Source organism: Xiphias gladius, chromosome 9 (assembly GCF_016859285.1).
Source record: "Xiphias gladius isolate SHS-SW01 ecotype Sanya breed wild chromosome 9, ASM1685928v1, whole genome shotgun sequence".
NCBI lineage: Eukaryota > Metazoa > Chordata > Actinopteri > Istiophoriformes > Xiphiidae > Xiphias > Xiphias gladius.
In genome coordinates, this window is record NC_053408.1 from 12,345,627 (window position 1) to 12,369,096 (window position 23,470).

The 23,470-nt window shown below is 38.1% G+C and overlaps 1 protein-coding gene across 1 annotated transcript; it reads right to left on the bottom strand.

Annotated features, from left to right (window-relative positions):
• Positions 1-818: 818 nt before the first annotated feature.
• On the bottom strand, positions 819-21,241 carry LOC120794347 (speckle-type POZ protein). Its single transcript, XM_040135332.1, has 10 exons — positions 21,130-21,241; positions 11,163-11,367; positions 10,950-11,071; positions 10,047-10,198; positions 9,756-9,883; positions 9,461-9,638; positions 7,781-7,836; positions 6,590-6,712; positions 4,665-4,807; positions 819-2,861 (listed from the first exon to the last, which is right to left on the bottom strand). Exons 2-10 carry the CDS (start codon positions 11,238-11,240, stop codon positions 2,717-2,719), a joined length of 1,125 nt encoding a protein of 374 aa, XP_039991266.1. The 5' UTR covers positions 11,241-11,367; positions 21,130-21,241; the 3' UTR covers positions 819-2,716.
• Positions 21,242-23,470: the final 2,229 nt, after the last annotated feature.

The window sequence follows — 23,470 nt, forward strand, 5'->3', positions numbered from 1 at the left end:
TTTTGTGTGCAAAAATCTTAATCTGTAAAGTAACAAGTAACTAAAGCAGTAAAATAAATGCAGTGGAGTAAAAAGTACAATATTTCCCTCAGAAATGTAGTGTAGTAGTACCTCAGACTTATGTAAATGTAAATATTTACACTTCACAGCGGTACGTCTGTTGCCTTCAGTCCAGTGCTCACACTGTGAAAAAAAAAAAGTTTTTATCATCTACTGAAGAACAATTTCACAACAATCAAAGTTAGAAATCTGAATGAGGCTCAGTGTCCTATGAAAATCTACAGCCGTTTATAGAGGAGAACTTGAAAGAAGGACGACAAGCTCTTCCTCGCTAATACAAGGACAGCACTGGCCACAGCTTTTGTTTCTCGTGTCACAGAGGTAACCATCGGTTACTCTAAGAGATTATTAATTTAAAACCCTGAATGTAGTTTGAATACACTTACCACTGGGGGAAACAGAGGCTCAACTTGGGAAACGGGGTTAGAAGAGGGCTTGAGGATTCTGAAAAACCCATCAGAACAGCAGTAAGTGTTTTTCAAAACATTGCCATTTATTTATCTTTTAAAGAAATCAATAGTTTCCTCTGTGACCTGATTGTATTCAAACACGAGGCAAACACTGGGGCTAGGACCGTACATTCTTCTTCTGTCACTGTAGAAAAGTGGAAGGTGTCAATGTTTTGGATGGTGCAAAAGCACAAGTGAGGACACATATTACTAAGTATTAACCTATAACTCTAAAAAGGGACCTTAATTGGTGAGCATTTAAGGACTGATGTGATGAACATATATTATAAAAAGTAACTAAACAAGATAACCAGAATTGTTCATAATATGCCACTGAAATTGAATAATTTCCACAAACTGGGATTTCTCTTATAAAGCAAAATACAAGATGCAACAATATCCAATATTCTCTGGCCTGAACAAAAAAGATGAATCATCATGTTTTTCCCTGAAATTTCTTCCCTTTTGATTTGATCAACTTCTGTGAAGTCCCATTACAGGTTCCAAATGAATCTTCTTTTGTTTTATGTGACAGTTCAGAATAATCAATTCAATACAATCACATAATTCATATAAAAATACCCAGACAAAATTTGCATTGCATTCAATACAAAATAGGTGTGGTTTATTCTTTTGGGAACAAAAAATGGCAACAACTAAGTGTCACTTCTCATAACCAGCGATATCTACAGGAAAGAAACAACAATGGTTCCTTCTATCAATTACCATTTTCCACCAGGTTCAAATGATAACTTCAAATGTATTTCATGTGGTTTGACTTGGTGTGCATTTTTTTCACATTCTGTCTTTTCTGAACATTAAAACGTGTTCATTTCAATTTCATTTCCCCTCAGTCTTCATGCCTGCAAAGAAATCATGTCCACTTTTTTTCAATTTCACGGTTGAAAATGCTTGTTTTACACAGCTTCAAAAACACTACTGTCTGTACAAATTCCTATGAAAAAAATAGAAATGACAGTTCTGAGGAAAAAACAAATAAGAAATCTGTCATAAAAGAACATTAACATGCCAGACTGAATCCTAATGTTATTTTGTAACCATTTCTTGACATTTTTTTTCCTCCGTTTGTTGTCTCCTGGTTGGTTTGTCTGTTGACACCTTGGATTTTATTTTCTCTCAAGGGCTACAAAGTCAGATCCACACACAAAATACTATTTCCCCAAGAATGATATCCAGTTGTGCATTGCTATTTTCTGTATCCTCTCTATACTGGTTTTTATTTCCGGATATTTAAAAAATGAAAAACGGAGGCAGATGAAACTTGAAGAGTTCTATAAGGGAGTTGATGTGTCACTTGCTGATAAATCTTCTTAAAGGGAACTTGTTCTTGGTGATCCAGCTGGGTCTTCTTCAGTCCATGAAGCTTGCTTCAATGTGTGCTTGCCTACAGTATTTCTACTTTACTGCTGGTAAGGGTTGACAAGGGGTGACCTGTGACTTTAGTGCAATGTTTTCCCAACCTTCTTTGGGAAAATTATTTGATGATTTTGCCCCATATCTGCTTTTTTTGACTAGCCCTTGGTTGTCTTTCTCAGGGGGCTTCTAGTTTGTAACTAACAGGCCCACTTCTTCGTCTTTAGTCCCTCACAGGCCCATGTGTCCTTAAGGGGCTTCTCCTGACTGCTCAAATCCAAACACTAAGAACAGAGCAAAAAGAAGCCTTATGATAAAATAGACAGTTAAAGACTTTATTTATCTGCACTTGTCCTTTATGCCTCCGACATTTTCAGACACTTTGCTCTTATTGGGTTTCTTGTGTCCAGTTCTTCCTTCTGAACAGATTCCGAACTAGCAGGATGTCGAAGGATTTACTTTTCACACACAGAAAAGAGTACAATGTCAGATCTCACTATGCCAGAGCCGAGGAGAAAAAGGGTGGGGGTGCTGTGGTTCTTTTGTAAACGACAAAAATCCACTTCACGAGCCAACCTGTCCCTGTCCTCCATCTCCATCTCCTCCTCCTCATTCTTCTTCCCTCCATCTTTAGAAGAGACTAAATACAGCAGGTTTGGATGGGGCTGAAGGGGGAGATTCGGGGGAGGCTGTAGGTAGTGTAGTAGGTAACAGCAAGAGGAAAGGTTGTCCCTTTGTGTTTGAGGGGGGATCTGTGTGTTTTGGTGTTTGTATGTGTGTAAGTGTTTGTGTGTATGTGTGTATGAGTGTGTTGACGCCTTGCTCTGAGGCTGTTAGGACTGTTTGAGGCGCTTGCGTGGGGGACCGAGGAAAGGGCACTGGGCTGAAGCCAGCGAGCGGTAAGCTTCGGCCACCAGGTGAGGATGAGACTCTACCATGGACTTCCACCCGGCCGTCTCCATCACCTCTGCGGCGTGGCTGGAGGATGCGGTGAGGCAAAGGCAGAGAAACAAAAAAAACAAATATTAGTTTAGGGCGGAAAATTATGTTCATTATCAATTTATTTGACCATTATTTTCTGGATTACACTAGCAGGCTGAACAATAAAATTATATTTTTTCTGGAAATTATGTTTGATAAAGTGGGGGTTGTGTTGTTGTATTTGAGTATCACAGGATCAGATATTCCTTTTGAATACAGAGAATGTTGCATTAACGGTTGTTTGTAGCATCAGTGTTGCTAAACTAACAAGTCTCTTGAAGCCCAAATACTAGTCCAGTTGAGTCTTGCAGAGTCTGTCAGCTATAGAAGGGTTTTTTTTTTAGCCCAGTTTAACGTACAGGAGTTTCTGAAGGCTTGTATAATGTGTTTTGCTGCTACAGAGAAAATAAATTCATGACAAGCAAAAAAGAGTCTTGCAACTTCTCTATTGCAGATACAGACTGTGGACTGAATCATCTGTCAAGCAGCCAAGAATTACTGCTGTCACAGACGATGCAGAGTTCAAAATAACAAAAAGTCTGAAAAATGATAACTTCTGGAGAAAATCATTTCAAAGGCTTCCAGGAGCCTGACAGCAGAGTGTGTGAGTATGTGACAGAGAGACAAGCTTCACAAACAGAGATTTACATCATGATTTAATAGTATTATTTCATGTTTTACTTCTACACAAAAAAATTCTTTTAATCCAAGGAGAAAAAGACTCTTTTCTCCTTGGATTAAAAGTACCACAGGGAAATTTTTCCAACAGGACTAGTGTGAAATTGTGTTTTATCTTCAAAACCTTCTCATAATTAGGGCTGTCTTATATTTGGGCCAAGATGGTAATCAATTAATTGTTTGGGCTATAAAATATCGCCTGTGACAATGTCCTGAAGATGATGATGATATCAAATGTCTTGTTTTGTCTCAACTAATGGTCCAAATCCTAACATAAAACAGTGTTTTCCAACCTTTTTGGCTTGTGAGACCTAAATAACGGCATCACAAGTCCATAATTTACAGATTAATTTTTAATACATTTCCAATTCCAAAGAGGTAAAACTATCCAATATTTCACAAAAAAAGCAAAGATTACATATAAGAATTCAAATTTCTATAGCACGAGTGTTTCTTTTCCCTTCTTAATCCTTCCCATTAAATATTTCATGAACCCCTCAGATTCATCCTGTGACCCCTTCGGCCCCAGGCTGGGAATCGCTGACATAAGTCAAGATAAGAAAAGCAGCAAAACCTCACAACTGAGAAGATAGAACTGGAGAATGTTCTGCATTTTTGGTTGAAGAATGACTTAAATGATTAATCCATTAATTTAAAAAAAAGGTTGATGATTGATTGTTTTTCTGTCAATCCACTAATCAACTAATTGTTTCAGCTCTGTAAATATAAATAATGAATCTTGTGTTGTTAGGGGAGAGAAGCAATCTGAAGAAATATTATCACTCATTCATCTGAGTCGACAGAGGATTTGACAGCAGACCTAGTAAGAAGTCAGGCTGCCCTGATCCCTCAGGAAGCCTCGATAAGGTTTAATAATATCAGACAGACTATTTGAAACTACTTGACATGTGAAATTCAATAAACTGTGACACCAAGATATGAGGCGAGAGGGTGAGACTGAGCCCTGGTACTATCGGTAATGATGAGGAGATAAAGAAGAAAGATGTAACAAATCGACAGAGACAACATGTGCAGTGGACTCTGTGGATCTGTGAGTTTTTAAAACGGTGCTGGAGATCCACTTATGTGTGATGACGAGCTCTTTTCTGTGTGTGAACTCACTAGTTGATGAAGTCGACGGCCTGCGTTTTGAGCTGGTCGGCGCTGTGCAGGTCAGCCAGGATGAGGATCTCAGCAGCGTTTTCAACAGACAGACTGGTGCACAGAGCGTCCTCACACATGACCTTCAGTCTCTCCAGAGCATACTGAAAGCAGATTAAAACACTGTCTTTCCACATTGGTATTCATGTGGAATTTGCTGTGACGGTTCAGATGATGTTTACAAATATTACAGTCTGGCCCAACTGTCTGTCATGTCATAGCTCTAATAAAGAGAAAGATAAATATATCCAGTTTTTTAGACTATAACATCAACATGTCAATGCTCACTCAGCAGTCAGTCTCCCATTTGGCGTCACAAAGGAGTGAGGTCAATGTGCAATCAGCCAACTGTTTCTCAAAAAAGCTGATGGCTAACAGGACTAAGGTTTAGCAGACACTGTGCACTTGTGCCGTCCATCTTGTTACCTTTCATGGAATATCTGAAATCTCACAGTGTATGCTTGTAATAAAATAATGTGCAACTCTTGTCACATTAAATACAGCCAAGACTGCAATATTAATATCTGTAGTAGCGTATGGTGCTGTCTGCATGACCGAACATGCCTGAAGAAACATACCGAAATTAAATCAGTGATAGCTCCACAACTGTAAGGCCAAAATGAACAACCTCGGGTTCTATGGATAAAGGACATTTGGGAGAATTTTTAAATACAATAAACTAATATGAAATTTAAATTTTACCTCCAAATTCTGTATTTTCTATTGCACAATGGCTATAGAAACATGGAATTTGGCTAGTACACCAAAATCTTAAAGCTTGCGGTAAACAAGAAGCAAAGACTTCTGCATTACGCATGGCGGAGAACCAACGTACAGGATCATGTGACCACTCATTAGCAATGCCTTGCTGAGAGCTATCCCGAGGTTTTAAGTTTATCTGGTACTTACGTACCCCAGTATAACCAGCAGAGGGTACAAAACTGTGTTCTTTTTTTAAATGTGCTATATGTAAGTTTTTGTTGGCGCTACATAGCCAACATTAACAGCTGTTTATTTACCCGTCTAGAAAAAACATTGCGAGTTCAGCATCAAACTTTATTCCTTTACTCACCAAGAGCTGTGTCCAGCGGCGGAAAGTGACGACAATGTTAGCTCTTGTTTTGCTTCTTTTTCTATCACTTCTTTTCTTCTACTGAAATTAGCATGCTAACCAGCTAGCCTATCTATGAACTGGGATACTGTAAAGGAAGGTAAGGAACTGAATTCAAGTACTTTTGATCATGTAAATATCAGTTTTTGATGAAAAAGCATAACCAAAATGTAAAATTTTGTCTGTGTGGCCGTAAAATGAAGTTCGATTTCTGATATTCCTCTGGAGTTAAGAAATTGTATTTCTCATATTGTGATTTGATTGGCATCGCTAGAAAGTTGACATAGTTTAGTTTCATATGATACCAAACGTTGTTGTGGAATGAGGGAAAAATTCTACAGTCACAGATCAAATGTGACTGCACCTTACATTTAAAATGTTGACATTTTAGGACACTAAAATTCAAACTGCGGATACTCAAGCATACTCTAAACTACACGTTTTGTTTACATATTCCGACCTTCTCAAAAATGGCGGCAGTGGGTTGAATTTTTATAACAGATACAGCTCAATCCAAGTAGCAGGACAACTCGGGTGGAAAGGTTTTACTACAGTTATAACAGATTTAATGGGATAAGAAAAGTTAAAGTTTCAGTAGAATTAAAATACCCCCGAGGTTCGAACAAACCTTTTCTTTACTTCCAATTCCCGCCATATTCCCAAAAAAGTGAAGAAGATTTTAAAGATTCCAATTTCAAAAATACTGCCCATCTATCAAGTAACATTGTCTTAATGTGTCCAAATATACTGATCTAGTATTGTACTGTTATATTACCTTGTCAGCTGCTGCCAGCAAGTCATCAGCCATCTTGTCCAGGTTGGGAGCCTTGTCTGTGTAAATGAAGCACATCATCTCTTTGAAAACCTCGGGCTCCACATCATTGATCTCCACACGGTTCTGACAACAGACAAGAAATAAAAAGATTCGATTGAAACATTTCACCATAACATGAGCTTCAACTACAGTATGTCCTTTTGTTTTCTTATTTTTTTTTCTATACATCATCTTTTTATACCTCTATTGCTGACATTTAGAAATGGGACTGTGAATAAAGATCTTATTATGGCTCAAGATTGTTCATGCAATAGTAAATTTGGGGAAAGTAACAAATTACACTTAATTATTTATGGGGCTGTAAATCACAGCTACTGAAGTCAATACATTCTCTTTATTTAAATAGGATAAGAAGTTATTATTAGTCATATCTGTTGAGCTTTCCTGCTCATCTGGTAAGGAAGGTGCTCTTCTCTTGGGGTATTGGTGACTATTATAAGGACTGCAAAAAAGATAATCTTGTAAGATCAAACCACAGAGTAGGTGTGAGACTGGCAGAAAGCAACATGACCGCCCTTTGGTGCAGAAAATGTGATGAGTGCTACTGGTTTGAGACTTTAAAAGTCAAAACATATGCAATATTTGTGGTCACGATCAGTAAAGATCAAGTATGTGCATGTAAGCTTGCAGCAAAATCAGAAATAAAAACCTTTCCTGCAAAGACTCAATTTAGTTGAATTTTCTTAAACACATTATCCGTTTATGTTTCAAATATATTCATTAGTGAGTGAAATGTTTTAATCTTTCACAAAGTTTGCAAGATAAATCCAAAAATTGCCCTTGGTTTAAATAAAAAATAAGATAAAATAAAATAAAAAAAAATTTGGGCACCTTCTGCATTTCATTTCTTACTCTCACATGTGCACAAATGGGAAAAAAAGCAATTCTCTGCTTCACCAGCTTTGTCAGTGAAGGATGAATCCTGACCCTCAAGTACGGCAGAACAATTTCATTTCAGGTGCGCTATCATTCAGTTTCACCAAACAGCTCTTTGCTGTGGCCATTTGACAGCACACAATCCTTCACTCACTTTAACTCCTCAACACAGCAGTGAAAATCTGAGCTGTTGAGCCACCGCAACAGAACAAATTTATTTCTAAGAATAAAAAAGCTTTTAGACCTTGGGCTCACCTTTTTGCTTTCTTCCATCTCGTGCTCAAACATGGCACTGAATACAGGGGAGCGTGCTGAAACCAGTGATATAGAGAAAGATTAGCACAACAGGAAATTTTTTAATGTGTGAGTAATTGTGGGATCAAACAAAAGTCAGAAAACATACATACATTATATATGTAGTTAGGTACAAGTTAGGTACATAAGTATTTGGACAGTGACACAATTTTCACAATTTTGCCTCTGTACAACACCACATTGGATTTCAAATGAAACCATCAAGATGTGACTGAAGTATAGACTTTCAGCTTTAATTTAAGGGGTTTAACTAAAATATCGTATTAACTGTTTTGGAATCACAGCAATTTCTATACAGTTCCTCATTTAAGATGCTCAAAAGTAATTGGACAAACCAACATAATTAGAAATATGATTATTTTTAATACTTGGATAAAAATCCTTTGTAGTCAATGCCTGCCTTATGTCTGGACCCCACCAAATGCTGAGTTTGCTCCCTTGAGCTGCTTTACCAGGCTTTTACTGCAGCTGCCTTAAGCTGCTGCTTGTTTGTGGATCTATCTGCCCTCATTTTTGTCTTCAGGAAGTGAAAAACATGCTCAGTTGGGTTGAGGTCAAATGACTGACTTGGGAATTGAAAAATATTCCATTTCTTTGACATGAGAAGCTCTTGGGTTGCTTTCACAGTATGTTTTGGGTCATTATCAGTCTCTACTATGAAGCACCGTCCTATCAGTTTTGCAGCATTTTGCTGAATCTGAGCAGATAGTATAGCCCAGCAGACGCATCAATAAACATCAGCACCAGCTCCATTGGCAGCCATACATGACCATGCCATAACACTTCCTCCACCATGTTTGACAGATGATGTGGTATGCTTTGGATCATGAGCTGCTCCTTTCCTTCCTCATACTCTTTTCTTCCCATCATTCTGGTACAAGTTCATCTTTGTTTCATCTGCCAAAAGAATCTTGTTTCCAGAACTGGGCAGGCTTTTTTTAAGATGTTTTTTTGCAAAGTCTAATCTGGCCTCTCTGTTCTTTAGTCTTCTGTTATTATTCTAGATGTTGTGAAGGGTTATTTTTCTTCACCAAGGAAAGAATTCTGCGATCATCCACTTTAGTTTCTTCTGAGGTCTTCCAGGCCTGGTGTTGCTGAGCTCACCAGTGCATTCCTTCTTTTTAAGAATGTACCAAATTGTTGATTTGCCCACTCCTTAAGCTATCTGTTTGATAGATTTGTTCAACACTTGGAATCAACTCTAACCTCCTTTATCTGCCTAATTTGTCATGAAATAACAAGGAAACAATTACTTTTGAGCCTCAGAAAATGACGGACTACGATTAAAAATGTCTGTAATTCCTAAACATTAACACAATATTTTTGTTAAACCTCTTGAATTAAAGCTGAAAGTCTACACTTCAATCAATAACATCTTGATGGTTTCATTTCAAATCCAATATGGCGATATACAGAGGCAACATTACGGAAATTGTGTCACTGTCCAAATACTTTTGTACCTAACTGTATACACACACACACACACACACACACACACACACACACACACACACACACACACACACACACACACACACACACACACACACACACACATATGGAGGAATAAAAATAAAGAACGAAGAAAATAGATGGGGTGTGTCTGACTCATGTCTGTACCTGCCAGGATGGCTTTGTGGGCCTGAAACTCCTGGCCAGCAACACACAGGGAACAGTCTGTGAAGCGCGAGTTCTCCCACAGGCCCCCAAGCTCATCTGCTAACCGGCAGTCAGGCACCTTCACCATGTTCATGGTGTTCTGCCCAGATATGTTGACTGAGTCCTGTACCACACTCACCTGAGGGTGAGAAATTAAACGAGATACAAGACAAAATGTTCTGTATGCATTATAAAAATTGCACTGTAATGAGAAAAGGTATAAACCAAGAAGAGTTTAACAGGACTAGGCAGCTACCTCACAGAAGAGCGTGAGCTTGTCGTCAGGTAGAAGACCATTGGCCTCATCTAAGAGGAAGTCTCTCCGGATAAACTTTTTAAAGCCCCAGTCCTTCCCCTGGACAAAGCGATATGCTCTCTGGCTTTCTGCAGACAGAAGTCACAGGTTGAGAGAGGGTGGTCCAAATAAAAGGTGCTTTTTTTAAAAAGTGGAAAATTGTTAACTCCACAGAGGAATGTTACATCTAGAATATGACTCTTACATGGCTTCTGTCGCAGTTAAAAAATTTGTTCTAACAAGCTGACTCACCCATGGCTTTGGTCTCCTCTCCCTTGGCATTGAGGATGGAGAACTTGAACTTAGCGCGCACCTCAGCCTTCGGACAGCTGACCAGCAGCAGGTAGAGAGACAGGTAATCTTTGCTCTCCTCATCCAGGCCCTTGGGATTCACTCGCAAACACCTGATGGTGGTGGAAGGTGCAACAGTTAAGATCTCTAGTAAAGGGGATAGAGGTAATAATGTATTAACTATTTATTATCAGTGATATCCTGAATAGATATGATATTTTGATATGCCAAAGTGACCTGATCAAATTTATGATTTGTAAAACTGCATTCATGTTTGGTATAATGTTACAATTTTAATTAAAAAATTATTTCATTAGATGCCATTAAGACCAGGGCAGGTAGAGATAGTTATTTTGATTATGGTATGGCATGCGTACAATTGTAATAAATGAAAAATACTTATTACTATTTCTCTTAATTGCAACTGAACATGGCCAGCAAATATTCGCCAACAGTTTTTGTTTAAATGGTACAAGTTTAAAGCCAGGATTAGACAAATTACACCGTTTAATATTTTTAGTTTACAATATGTCACCAGAGTTTTATTTGGTTTATAAGCGCATCTCCATGTCATTCACCATTTGGGTACTTTTCTCTTTGGAAACCAATTTTAATTATATATGGATCTCATTGGGATTTCAAAAGGTTCTGCTTTGCTTGATAAAAGATTCAAATTGGAGGTCAGCTTAAAAACGCTTTAATAGGACAGAACGCCAATAATAACATTACCATTGGTGTTTGTAACACTAATAAAACAGGGTGGGACTTTCTAGAGTTTCTCAACAATCCACTTCCTGTGCAGCACATTCCACAAATACTGGAGATTAGAATATGATAAAACAAGGCTGCCCCTTGCCCACCCACCATTTCAGCTTGTCATTGGCCCCAGAAGAGAAGGTGGAGCTCTTGATGACCTCGCCCATCTCCTCACGACAGAAGCTGAAGTTGTTGATGGTCCACATGTAAGAAAACTTCACCACTTTGATCTGACGGGTGAATGCAAAAAATCAGCAACAGCAAGGAGACAAAAGTTAATTTTAGGTTAAGACAACAATGTTCACCGTGGGGTAATTTTACCTGTGTGTAGCACCAGCTCTCGGCCACAGGCCCGCTGGACATTTCCGCAGGGGGAGGGGGACTCGGGACTCTTGACATTGCCAGCGTGACAGAAGGTGTCGGGGGGCGAGAGGGTGAGGGGTAGGAATCAGTCACATCCACTCGTCAACGTTCAGTGCTGACATCCATCTGCATCAGTACACACCAGTTGGAAGCAGTCTGCCCCCTTAGAAACAGACAGTATGGGTGTGATTAACTGATCACACAGGAATATAAATCCCATCTCCTTGAAGTTCCTTGAAATTCCTGTTTAGCCTGGAACACATTCTGCTAACACAGAGGCAAATAATCACCCACCACACAGAAGACCATGCCCAGTGGCAATCTCGAATATTTAATCTCTGTTTGATTTTAACCTGTAGTTACTGGTGGTTACTACAGGTTAACAGAAATGTGGTTTAATAGTACAGGTCACAGAATTCTGGAGGCAGCAAAACAAACTACTATCTTTTTAAATAAAGAAGTCAGGCAATAATTGTCCTTTTTCCATCACTCTGTGAGCAACCGTGATCTGATTTTATGATGCACACAACGTGAAACTGCGAACAGCAGGGCACCGTGAAAGGAGTTGGTTACGTGCCTGAGAAGGTGGATGTGTGCAGCCTGTCACCTGCAACTCTACATCTAACAGCTCACTGTGGCTGCTCCTTGTTCCATTACTCCCCGCAATATTTCAAATTGATTCACTCTCCAAAAATGCCCAAAATTACCGTTGTCTTGTTTTGTAGACACGTTTTTGATGAACAATAGCAGTAAGTGCTGAGGTCACTGACAAACACATTGCATTTCTGTGACTACTTCATAATAAAAGTCAACTCGTGTTTTGCCAGTTAAATGCATTTAATGTGAAGCTGCGGCTGTAGGACATGTTCAGTTTGCATTAGCAGTAACTTAATACAGCATTTTTTCCAGGAATGTTGCCACAGACACCCAGTTCTTAATACTGCAAATACATAAATATTGCAATACTTTCATCAGCGGGCAGTAAGCTGAGTCACCATTGTGTTACCTTATTCGTTAATAGACAGTGAATTAACAGACATTAATTAGAATGAAAATCTTTGAGATTGCCTCTTTAAACAAAGCACAGCTCATTGTGATGCAACACACAGGCACTGCATCTTTCATTAATCCCGTTAGCACTCAATATCTTTTAACTCATGTGGCAAAACTGCCTGCCGTTAAGGTTTGTTGTGTTGGGGCTAGATGAATTGTCCACGACCCATCGGGGGACAGCAGGAGATCGATGGCCCAAGCTTGTTCTAAGATCAATAGCTGCTGCGATTGCAATTAAGTCTCAAAAATGAACTGTAAATAAACAAGCTGTCTCCCAGGACTGTGGTGGGAGTTGTAGCCATTGGCCAAATCCAAGGTTCGCTTTACCTTCAAGTCACACGGGCAGGCCTTGCAGATTTGTGATGCACACTTCCCTCCTCCAAATATACACACACTAACCCTAACAATCTTCAACAGTATGCAACAACCCTGATGCCTAGCTCTCTTCAAGAGCTTTAGCAGGTCAGCAGTGACCATTTGATACCACAAAATATTTAATCCTCTCTATGAGATTCTGATTTTTGTCTCTGTTTCTTAGATATGGAGCTCATTTGGATGAAAATTATGGGAGATGCCATGATGCAGTGAAAGGTCACAATCAAGACCTGTAAAACAAAACTTTGAAAATATAGCTCTATTCCTACAGCATTTTAGTTGTTTGTGAACTGCAACAACAAACTGCACTGAGCTTCAAGAGTTGACAAGAAAACATACAAATTACAAGGTAAATAAGGATTGCAGCATTCTGACAGACTTATGTCAATCCACAGGATTCCATACAGAGTTTTACAAAGAAATGTTAGTGTGGGTAGATCTATTTGGGTTGGCCTTTAAAATAAATAAGAAAAATAATTTGGTATGGTTTACATTTCACAGATGCGTTTGTGCAGACATAATCTGTTCAAGGTTTAGACTTGGCCTTGAAATTGTCTTGTACTACTGAGATCTCATAATTCCAAACACCACAAAAAAAATGTCCCACAAGTGTAAAATCTACACATTAAGTATAAAACCGGTGATATGTATAAATATATTTTATATTTTTGTTATTTTCACCAAATCCCACTAAAAGACCAAACAAACAGTGTATTCCTGTGCAGCCAAAGACTGATATACAGTATCTTACTTCTCTGTGCCATAGAACTTACTAAAAACACTTAAGTGAGCTACACTGTTGCACTGAATATGTTCTTTCATTAGTATGAACATTGTGGTTTATTTTGAGTCATACCCACATAGACCATCCTGCTGCTGTAAATATTCACTACAGCACCACCACGTATTAACCCAGCATTGAAAATAGTTTGTTTCAATACACCTGCCTTTTGCAATGTGCTATGAATGGTTATAAACCTCATTTTATCTAGAATTCAAATCCAAAATGTCCAGTTTTGAGTAAAGTTTTCTAAAGATTACAATGGCCAGCTGTTTAGGAATTTATCAAGCCCTTTTTAAAAAAGATAAAGCAATATTTGTGAACTGTTTTTAAGATTTACAGATTAAGAAGGAACCAATGCAGCTGGGGCTGAAAGAGCATCAAAGTATTGAGAGATAACCTAATGAATTGTTGGTTTTGGTGTTTTCGTGGATTCCGGATTGCACATACAATTATTTTTAGCTCACAAATTTTACCTAAGACACAAGGCACACAAAAAGCATACAGTATTCTTTTTTTTAAATTATATTTGCAATTAAGATATCTATCTATTGTGTGCTGGGACACGCTCCAGGCACGCATGATCATAACCAGAATAAGCAATTCTAGAGAATGTAAAGAAGGAATTTCAAATGATTGCACTTGAAGTGCAACGAAGGAGAAATGGAGCATGATGGAGCATGAAGACACTGCACACATTGCCCCCAATTCTACACCTTTGGTAGAGGATAGAGATGTGTGCAATACGTTGTCTAAAAGATTAAACGTTGCTACCCTCACTAGTCAGCACCAGAAATACTGGTTGTTAAACTAATTATTAATAGTTTATTAATGTACAACGCTGCTTAACTGTTGCGCCTAAGATGTTACAGATCTACCCACCACAGATGGCAGCCCCCCTCTCCCCTTTTAAAACCGGTCCAGTTGGGCAGTACTTTGATTTAGAAATTGAAAATAAAGGTTGTATGCAGGCTGCATCAGAATAAACTTGCATATAACCACTCGAATGGAGCGTTTCGTAAATACAGGCAATATTTTTTCGGACAATGTTTAACCTTATAAATTAAAATTTTGACTGTTTTCTGAGTGTATTCTTACTTTTAGACTGGTCGACTACTCTAAATGTAAATTTCTGATAATTCGACAGGGAAATTAGTCACTAGCAACATCCCTAGTGGGGGATAAGGATACATTTCCCTGCACTTGAAACCATCTAGTCACAATGCCAGAGTAATAAAACTTCTTCCTCTTACTACAAGGTCAGTGGCTGACCACTGCAATGCATTTCACCATATCGCTTCTACATAATACTAGTCAGTTTCTTTCCCTTATACTGTGCCTATTTTTTCCACTGTTCAATATCTTTCCCTCTATTTCATCAGTCCTCTAACCCTCCATACATCGGTACCTCTTTCTCACACCCAAAGCCTTTAATGTCTTCATCCATAAATTCAATTTGGGGAAAAATGCAGTGTAACAAATTGTGACAGCTGGGAGTTGAGCTTCTGCTCCTTATGATTATACTGAATGGAGGTGATACACTGACAGTGATGCTGCTTAGCGACTGTGTGAATTGTAAAATCTGAGCAGACTGAAATCTGAATGCATGCAACATTTCACAACACAGTTAAACAGATTTGTAGTGCTCTTAAAATGAGAATTCATGTTTTATTGCTGAGCACACTTAAAGCCCCCACAAATCCTTGATGCACCAACAAAGGTGTTGTCATTGTTCCAGCTGAAATTCAGTATACACACAGATGTTCGTGACTTTTGTCCTATTCTGCTTTATCAAAGCAAGACTTTAATCTTTTTTCTTGTTAGCACAATAACGTTTAATACATACATTGGAATTGGGATATGATTTTCTACAATATCTTCAAACCCAGTAACAGCTCAGTACAATAGCCTATAGTCATCAGATCTTTACACAATAAAACACCTTCTTGGACAGGACAGGATGTTCATAGCATGAATATCCTGATAAAACTTGCTGGAACTGAGTGATACAACTAAGTCACAGTCAAAGTGGACGATGAGCTAGGTGGAGGAGGAAAAACAACCTATTCTTGAGGCAAAAATGGGTCTTTATGGGAAAATTTGAGTGTAACTAACAAAGTATATACGAACGTTAGGACTCCGAATAGGCGTCTTTGTCCTGATTAAAGGCCAGATATTAAGCCTAATGTGACCTCAGTTGACTAAGAAGAATATTTGTTGTCTTACTGAAGTTATTCACTGCTCCGATTATATTACTGAGTCTAACCAACACAAAACAATCCACGTAAGATGCTCGGCTCTGCCCAGTTTCAAGTCTGTCTTTACAAAATCCAATAAATGAAGAACCAACCAATCTTCTTGATTCTTTAACAGTGGCAACTGGTAAGATGGAGCGAGACAATGAAGATATAGGAAGGTGGTAGGGGGAAAGAAAATGAAAAGTAAAGTGATAGAGAAGCCAAATGGAAAAACGGGTGGCGAATGAAAGATGGGTCCGCGGGACCACTCGAAAAGATCAATTGCCAGAAAAAGAGGTAAGATGGAGACAAAAGAAAAATCTAAAAAGAGGTATGAGAGAGAAATCAAATCCAGATTCTTGGAAAGGACTCTGATGAAGATGCAGACTACACTGAAATATAAGGCCTTGCAGTTTAACTCATGTGCAGTTTCCTCTTCCCGTGAACTGAACACAGATGTAAGGACAGGTAGTCCATTAACAGTGAAATAGCTGAATAGCATGAAAGATTTTCATGAAATCAGACCTCTTTTTTGATACTCTGCATGGTCTTTGTTTTTTCTGCAATAGCCATTAAATGTATTTATATTCAGTAATTATCTCTCTACATTGTATTTTTATTGGTAGTGGCACCATTCCAACAATGGATTGAGATTGCCTACCTACATACTGGAAATCTCAGGAAAACTATTATTGCATGTAATACAGCACAATTTTATCGCATATCAGCTTAAACTTTAACTGTTTGCTCTCCAAACGCTGTGTCAGAGCTGTATTAGGTTACTGCTAATGCAAAATGAACATTTCCTTCTGTTGCTGCTTCACATTAAAATTTGAACGAGTTTATGCTGTGGTATTAAACTGCACTCGCTGTTAAGAAGGAAACCACAGGTGTCACAGTCAACCAGGGACGAAATTTTAAGGATTACAATATAAGAGTTTCTCTCTCTTCACATGACTCACAATCAGTAACAACTTACACCGACAAAACTGTGGAAGATGTATCGATTAAGGACACTTCAGTTTCCAAAAACAAAACAAAAAATACCACCAGTAGAGGTCAAAGGCAGAGATATAAATTCTTATAGTTGTCAGCTGAACTTTAACCAGACAATCTACACACTTATCACCAATATACAGGGGGGTCCAAAAGTCTGAAACCAATTTCCCATTGATGTGAATGGTGAAGTGGTCTCAGACTTTTGGACCCCACTGTGTATTTATTATCTCTGTCCAATGATCTGAGCAAAAACTAACACCTGGCAAGGTTCTGAAAACTATAAGGGCTACAATCAAAATCCATCAAACAGCATACAGCAAAAATATTTAACAAATGTCAATTCAAAATCTAGGAGATCTAGGAAAGGAAAACAATCTTATGAACCTTTAAATCATCACAATTTTAGAGAGAAGTAAATTAAGCTTTTTGACTTTTCTACACTGATCCTGTGAAGCCAAACCAGAACAATTTATGGCTGCACTAACCTAGTACCTACCAGCACAAACACAGCCAAAATTCCCATGGTTTAGTAACATGATGCAAATCTTTTCTAATCCAGTGATATGTCATATTGTATGAGGAGACTTGATTGATACAAGGATGTAATAGTGCAACTCCTGCTGCCCAGCAAGTTAGCACTAATTTGACTAATATGAACTACATTTTCAGGAGTCCAAGATGACACAGCAACAAAATAAGATGTATGAAATGCAAAAATCAGGAAAAGAATATGGAATTTGATTTGTAGGTGGAAAAACTAAATCCTCTACACCTCTGAAATTACAATTAAAATTTATGAATGTTTATCTGTGAAAATATGATACATAAGGTTGCAGGTGTGACCACAATGCTTTTTTCCCCTGACATTTAACTTTACCAACCAAAAAAGAGGGAGAAATCAATCTCTGCTCTATAAATTAAAGACTGGAGGTATGGAGGCATTTCAGACAGCAATTTCCAAGGGGTATGAAAAAATTGCAACCCTTGTTTAAGTGTCAGTGAACACAATGTCTATTTCCAAAGCTTTGGTCTTTGAAGACTGCAGTAAGCCAAAGGCAAACCTTAAAACTATAATTGGTACAGGGACCGGGGATCGATTGCACACCGCGGGTTGGGCCTCTGTGGGAGTGATTTCATATTCTGCCCTTGGTCACGGTGCTCTTCGTTTCCTAAAAACTCAATCTCAGAGAGGTATGAACTATTGATTTTGCTCCAGCGATCAGCGCGCCTCGCTCTCATCCCTGACTTTGTGCAGACCTACAATTACACTGAAGGGGATTTGACAGGCCAAAAAAGCATTAGCACCCAGGCTTCTCCTCCTGCCTGTACTTCCTCACTAAAACCCTCCTCACTTCACCAGGCATGGGAGGTTAAAAGGAGGAGAGACCTCAATGCATATCTAATGTCTCAAGTCACCTGGTTCATACCATTACAAACACTAACACTCGACATGTTGACCTGCAAGGACAGACAATTCTGCACAAGGCTGCAAAAGTGCAAATAGTGCAAATAGTCCAGTCACTAAATCTATATTCATTTACAATTATTACAATTATTACAATAAGTTAGTTTTTGTTTCTTTTAGTAGAACTATTGGTTTTACTTCTCTTGGAAACTACAATGAACAGACGTGAAACAATCTTTATCTGGTTTGCCTAAACTTTCCAGGTATTCATGCCTATTAACTGCTGTGTAACACAGACAGGCTCTTAAGCAAACTAGAGTTAAGTGATGGTTCAATTAATATCATACAGGTGATCAGAGAAAGTCTCTGCCACTGGCAACCTTTTGTAATTCAAGAGAAGTGCGACTGGATTGTATCCATTTTCCTAACACAAGAAGCTCCGAAACATAGCGAAAACCTTTTGGTAAAATGTTTGAAATCCACATTTGCCAATATACTGGCAATTAGCCAACACTTGCCAGTGTTGGTCAGTTGCATAGAGGGTCAACATTATTTCATAAAACAGTTACCATAAGTCAACCACAGTATTCTTATGATACATGTTAATTCTCTTTATTGGGAGTGCAATGATCCAATGGTTTTCTTTTCTGATACCAATGCTGATACTTCAGCTCAAGGTATCTCCCCATGAAAAGCAACAATCCAATAACAGCACTTTCTATACAAAATTTTAAATCTGTGTACCTCTCTGTGTGGAACTCATTCAAATTATTTGTATTATTGAAACTGAGTATGATATTTTAAATGAATTTTATGATCAACAAACCTTGGTTTGACCTCAAGTTCAAACCAAAGACAACCAACTTCCAACTCTTTGTTTCTTGCCAGATGGGCAATCATCTAAATTACTTTTCTCTAAACTTACTAATGTCACAAAAAACCATCTAGTCATGTCATTAAAAGCATGCAGGTTACTTCTGACTCATCGGACTTCTGACTAGTTTATGTTTGACACATACAAATAGTTTGGTCTCAGATAAATCACAGCAGTGGAACACAGTTCATTTTACATGAATTTGCCATATTGTGGTATATAATGATATAACACTGTGATAATGATTTCAACCAAAGCACCCAGCCTTAACCTGAAGAAAACATCCATAACATTTGTTATTCAGTATGAAAATACTTCACTAACCAGGGATGGAACAAAAGTTTATACAAAAATTTGTGCCTCTGGGTTGAAAACTGATTTGAGACTTAAATCGTAGTTCATCATCATCCAAATGACATTTCTTTTTTTAAACTGTTTGCAAAATGGCAAGCTCAAAAGGTATTTTTGCTTTGGGTCAACAAACTAAAAAAGAACTCAGCTAAACTGTGCAATGTATACTCAGTGTATGTAGAAAGCAAAAAGATGAAGTCAGGAGGAACCTCAACTAAAGTCCATTTCAAATCTGCTGTGTGGCAGGTTTTGGGCTTGGCAAAATGGCCAAAATGGGCAACGAGGCAGCTAAAAAGACTGCAACTACTGCAAGACAGTCTTGCCTTGCAGATAACACTTACCAGTTGCCAGTATATCCTTTAATGTTATATCTGATTACTTCAAATGCATGACCAGTATGTGAGCAAGAAGTCTTGGCCGGAAGCATATATTTTTTACCTTTTACAATTTTCCTTAAGAGTAAGACGTAGACACCTTAGTTACCTACTTTATTTAATGTAACCAGTTTGTAACCACTGCAACACAAACTGTGGAGAGGCATTTTTATAGATCTCACACTCACAGACAAAGCAAAAATATGAACATTATAATCTTCATATTGGACATTTTTTCTGGCAGGAATATTGTGCGTTAATGCATTAGATTATACTTGTGTTCATGTTAATATGTTCACCACCAGTATGGATGCATGGGAGATACAAAAAAAACCTCTTATTAGTAAGAAGATGTGTCATTATAGGAGATAACTGACTGCTGCAGTTTTTGGTCCATTTCCAGTGAACCTGACTCATTCACTGTTCTCTCCCTCAGGGTCAGACTGAACTTTACCACATCATTCTCTACCCAGATAATTATAAATGAAAGCTGGTCAAATAACCAGTTCCTGTGCAGCTTAGTTAACCATTACTTGAGAAAACAGAACAATCCAACATAAGCACTTCTACGGCTAAACCTACTACGATAAATTATCCATGCAGTTGTTGTAATGAGAAAATCTGATGCTGGCCCAGGATGTTAATTCTCTTGTTCCCGAAATCTATGTATGAACCACAAACGTGTGTGTGTGTGTGTGTGTGTGTGTGTGTGTGTGTGTGTGTGTGTATACACACACACACACACACACACACACACACACATACATACATACATACATACCTATATACATATACACACACACACACACACACACACACACACACACACACATTACAATAACCCCACAGCAATATCTATATCAATATCAAATATACATCTATATCTTTATCAATATATATCTATATCTTTATCAATATATATCCATATATATTTATTTTTTTTAAATATATAATTCAATCTATCTATCTATATAGATATATAATACTTAACGTCTTTCTATTACGTTAACCCACTACGTTTTTAAATGTAGCAGACTGTTGCTGGGACCAGAAACTCAGACTTTGCAGTGATTGTAGGCGGTGACAGTAGCAGGTAGTTAACCTGCTAACAATACAGATAATCGACAGTGGTATCTTACTTTGAATTGATTCTTTATTTTGGCTACACGGAAACACAAGTGTGATTATAGAGGAAAACACATGCATCGATTACTAGGGTCTGATACTGTTAAATATAAATAAATACCTGCAGTCAAATAATCTAAACAATCTAACGAGAGACCACTAGCTAGCTCAATCGAGCTAGTTGGCGAGTTAGCCCTGTTCCTGTAGCAGCTAACCTAAGCCAAACAAAAAGGTCGGGGAACATTCCGCAAAAACTGCAAGTCAGTGTACAACACGACAGCCTTTATTGTGTGAGTTTAGGTCGTTTGTCCTTACATTGCTGCATTAAGTTTTATTTATCGACGGACTCACCTTTATGTTGGGTTAAAATATAACACTAGTTGTCCGGGATCTTCTGTTGTTGTTAGCTAGCAGGCTAGCTGTCTGTAGAACTGACAGACATGGATAGTCTCGTCTCGCAAATACCACCCCCTGCTGTATTGGAGTGATTTAATTTGTAATGAATAGTGAAAAATATGTATGTGTGTGTGTGTGGTGCGAAACCTTCTTTTCAGCATTTTAAGCAAGATAAGTGTTTTATTTTTGCTTTATAAAAGTTTAGGGTGAAAAGGGAAAGCAGCACCATACAAAAGTTTGAGCATCCCAAGACAATTGAGGTCTCAGGTAACTTTTACCTAAGTCTCAGACATTAGTTAGCTTGCTATGGCTCGTTATGATCATCGTTAGGAAAGGCCATGTGATGCAGATTTCAAGCTTTTTAAATATTCCATCTCCTCAAACCTTGTGCCAATAATCAGCAGCCATGGGCTCCTCTAGAACTCTGATAATTAAAGTAACTGATGCCCAGAAAGCAGGAGTAGGCTGTAAGAGGATAGCAAAGCATTTTCTGGTAGCCGTTTTCCTCAGTCGGTAATGTAATTAAGAAATTCGACCTTCATGGACGAGTCATCAGAAGAAAAGCTTTCCTCACAACAAAATTCAGTGTCAGAAGTTTGGAAAGGAACAGCTAAACAAAAATGATGCATTTTGGAAACAAGTCCTGTGAACTGACGAATATAAACGATAACTTTTTTGCCACAATGAGCAAAGTTATGTTTGGAAAAAAAATGGTGCAGAATTTCATCAAAAGAACACCTCTCCAACTGTTGAGCACGACTCAATCAGGCTTTGGGCTTGTGTCGAAGCCAGTGGCAAGGGGAGCCTTTCACTGGTAGAGGGAAGAATGGATTCAGTTAAATACCAGCAAATTCTATGAGCAAACATTACATCGTCTGTAAAAAAAAAAAAGCTGAAGGTGAAAAGAGACTGGCCTCTACAACAGGATAATGATCCTAAACACACCTCTAAATCAACAATGCACTACCTCAAGAGGCACAAGCTGAAGGATTTGCCAGGGCCCTCACAGTCCCCCAACCTAAAAATCATCGAAAATCTGTGGATAGACCTCAAAAGAGACATGCATAGTGGACAGCCCAAGAATCCCTTAGCACTAGAAGCATTTTGCATCATTACCTTTATGCCTTTTGGAAATCAAGTCATCTTTTACTCACTAAGTTATTCATAGTTACAGGAATTTTGACCAAGGGTGCCCAAACGTTTTCACCCAACTGTATGTTGTACATGTTTTATTTAAATTGTGTTATTTTTGAGTATTTTATTTAATCTATGTTACTTTTAGGATTGTATTAGAATTCAGATGTAATTTTTTCAATGAGTAAGTGAGAGCTATCAGACCTACAACAGTATATTTAATACTCATTTGGCAAAAAAAAAAAAAAACTCAAAAATGAGTGGCTTGCTTTACTGATTGCTGGATAAAAGTGTTGTCGTTAATGTTGCTGTAACCTTAGCAAATCTTATTATTAGCAGGCTATTTGTGTTTAAGATACAAATTGTTAGAGGTTTATTATTACAAGTTCATATATATTCAGAGTTACACAAGACTTGTTACTGTTACCTACAGTAGATTTATGAGAAGTTGTGTATAGGTTTTGATGTAAATTATCAAAGTGAAAAGTTCAGCTTTTGCTGTGGGGCCAACTATTCTTGTTGGAGGGCCAGATTTGGCCCACGGACCGCTATTTGCCTACCGCTGCTCTAAACCGTAGTATATTTTTCATTTCTTTGCATCTATCTAGTCTGGTTTAGTTTAGCCTGAATGGATAATTCTGAAAATTAAACACAAATATCTCTTCCCTGCCTGTCTTTACGTGGTGAAAATTTAATAACTACTTGCAGCTCTGTTGTGTCTCTAGGTCATTCACATGGATGCACTGCCTCAGATTTATTTTACCACCACGGAAAAGTAATTAATTAGCAGGGTAGATGAGCTATTGCCTTGTGCCAAGATTATTAACACAGTGTGCCGAGATTAATGGATATCGACCGTTAAAGGTCGAATTTAATGAAGATGTGAATGGAATTAATCTCTGGATCAATCAGCTCAACTTGAATGTGTCTTTAATGTATCTTAATCCTCTGATGCTAACGAACTAACGTCCTTGCAGTGACTGCGTTCTCTTGCGATAAATTGTGTGAACAAACTTCAAATGTCAACCAGCATATTTGATTAAGTTTTCCATTGTTACAGCTACGGTTGTTCACTTATGTCAGTTCGACTGACTGTGATAAGGGCTCGAGTTAGTTATAATGTATTTGCTCCATCTAGTGGACACGGTCGTAGCACTGGACA

Bases quoted from the DNA above. Each gene is read 5' to 3' on its own strand.
- LOC120794347 (XM_040135332.1), bottom strand. From the start codon at position 11,240: ATGTCAAGAGTCCCGAGTCCCCCTCCCCCTGCGGAAATGTCCAGCGGG. The intron at 7,837-9,460 runs GTACAGACATGA...CACTGGTTTCAG, and splicing joins CCACAAAGCCATCCTGGCAG to CACGCTCCCCTGTATTCAGT. The intron at 2,862-4,664 runs GTGAGTTCACAC...CGCATCCTCCAG, and splicing joins GCCGTCGACTTCATCAACTA to CCACGCCGCAGAGGTGATGG.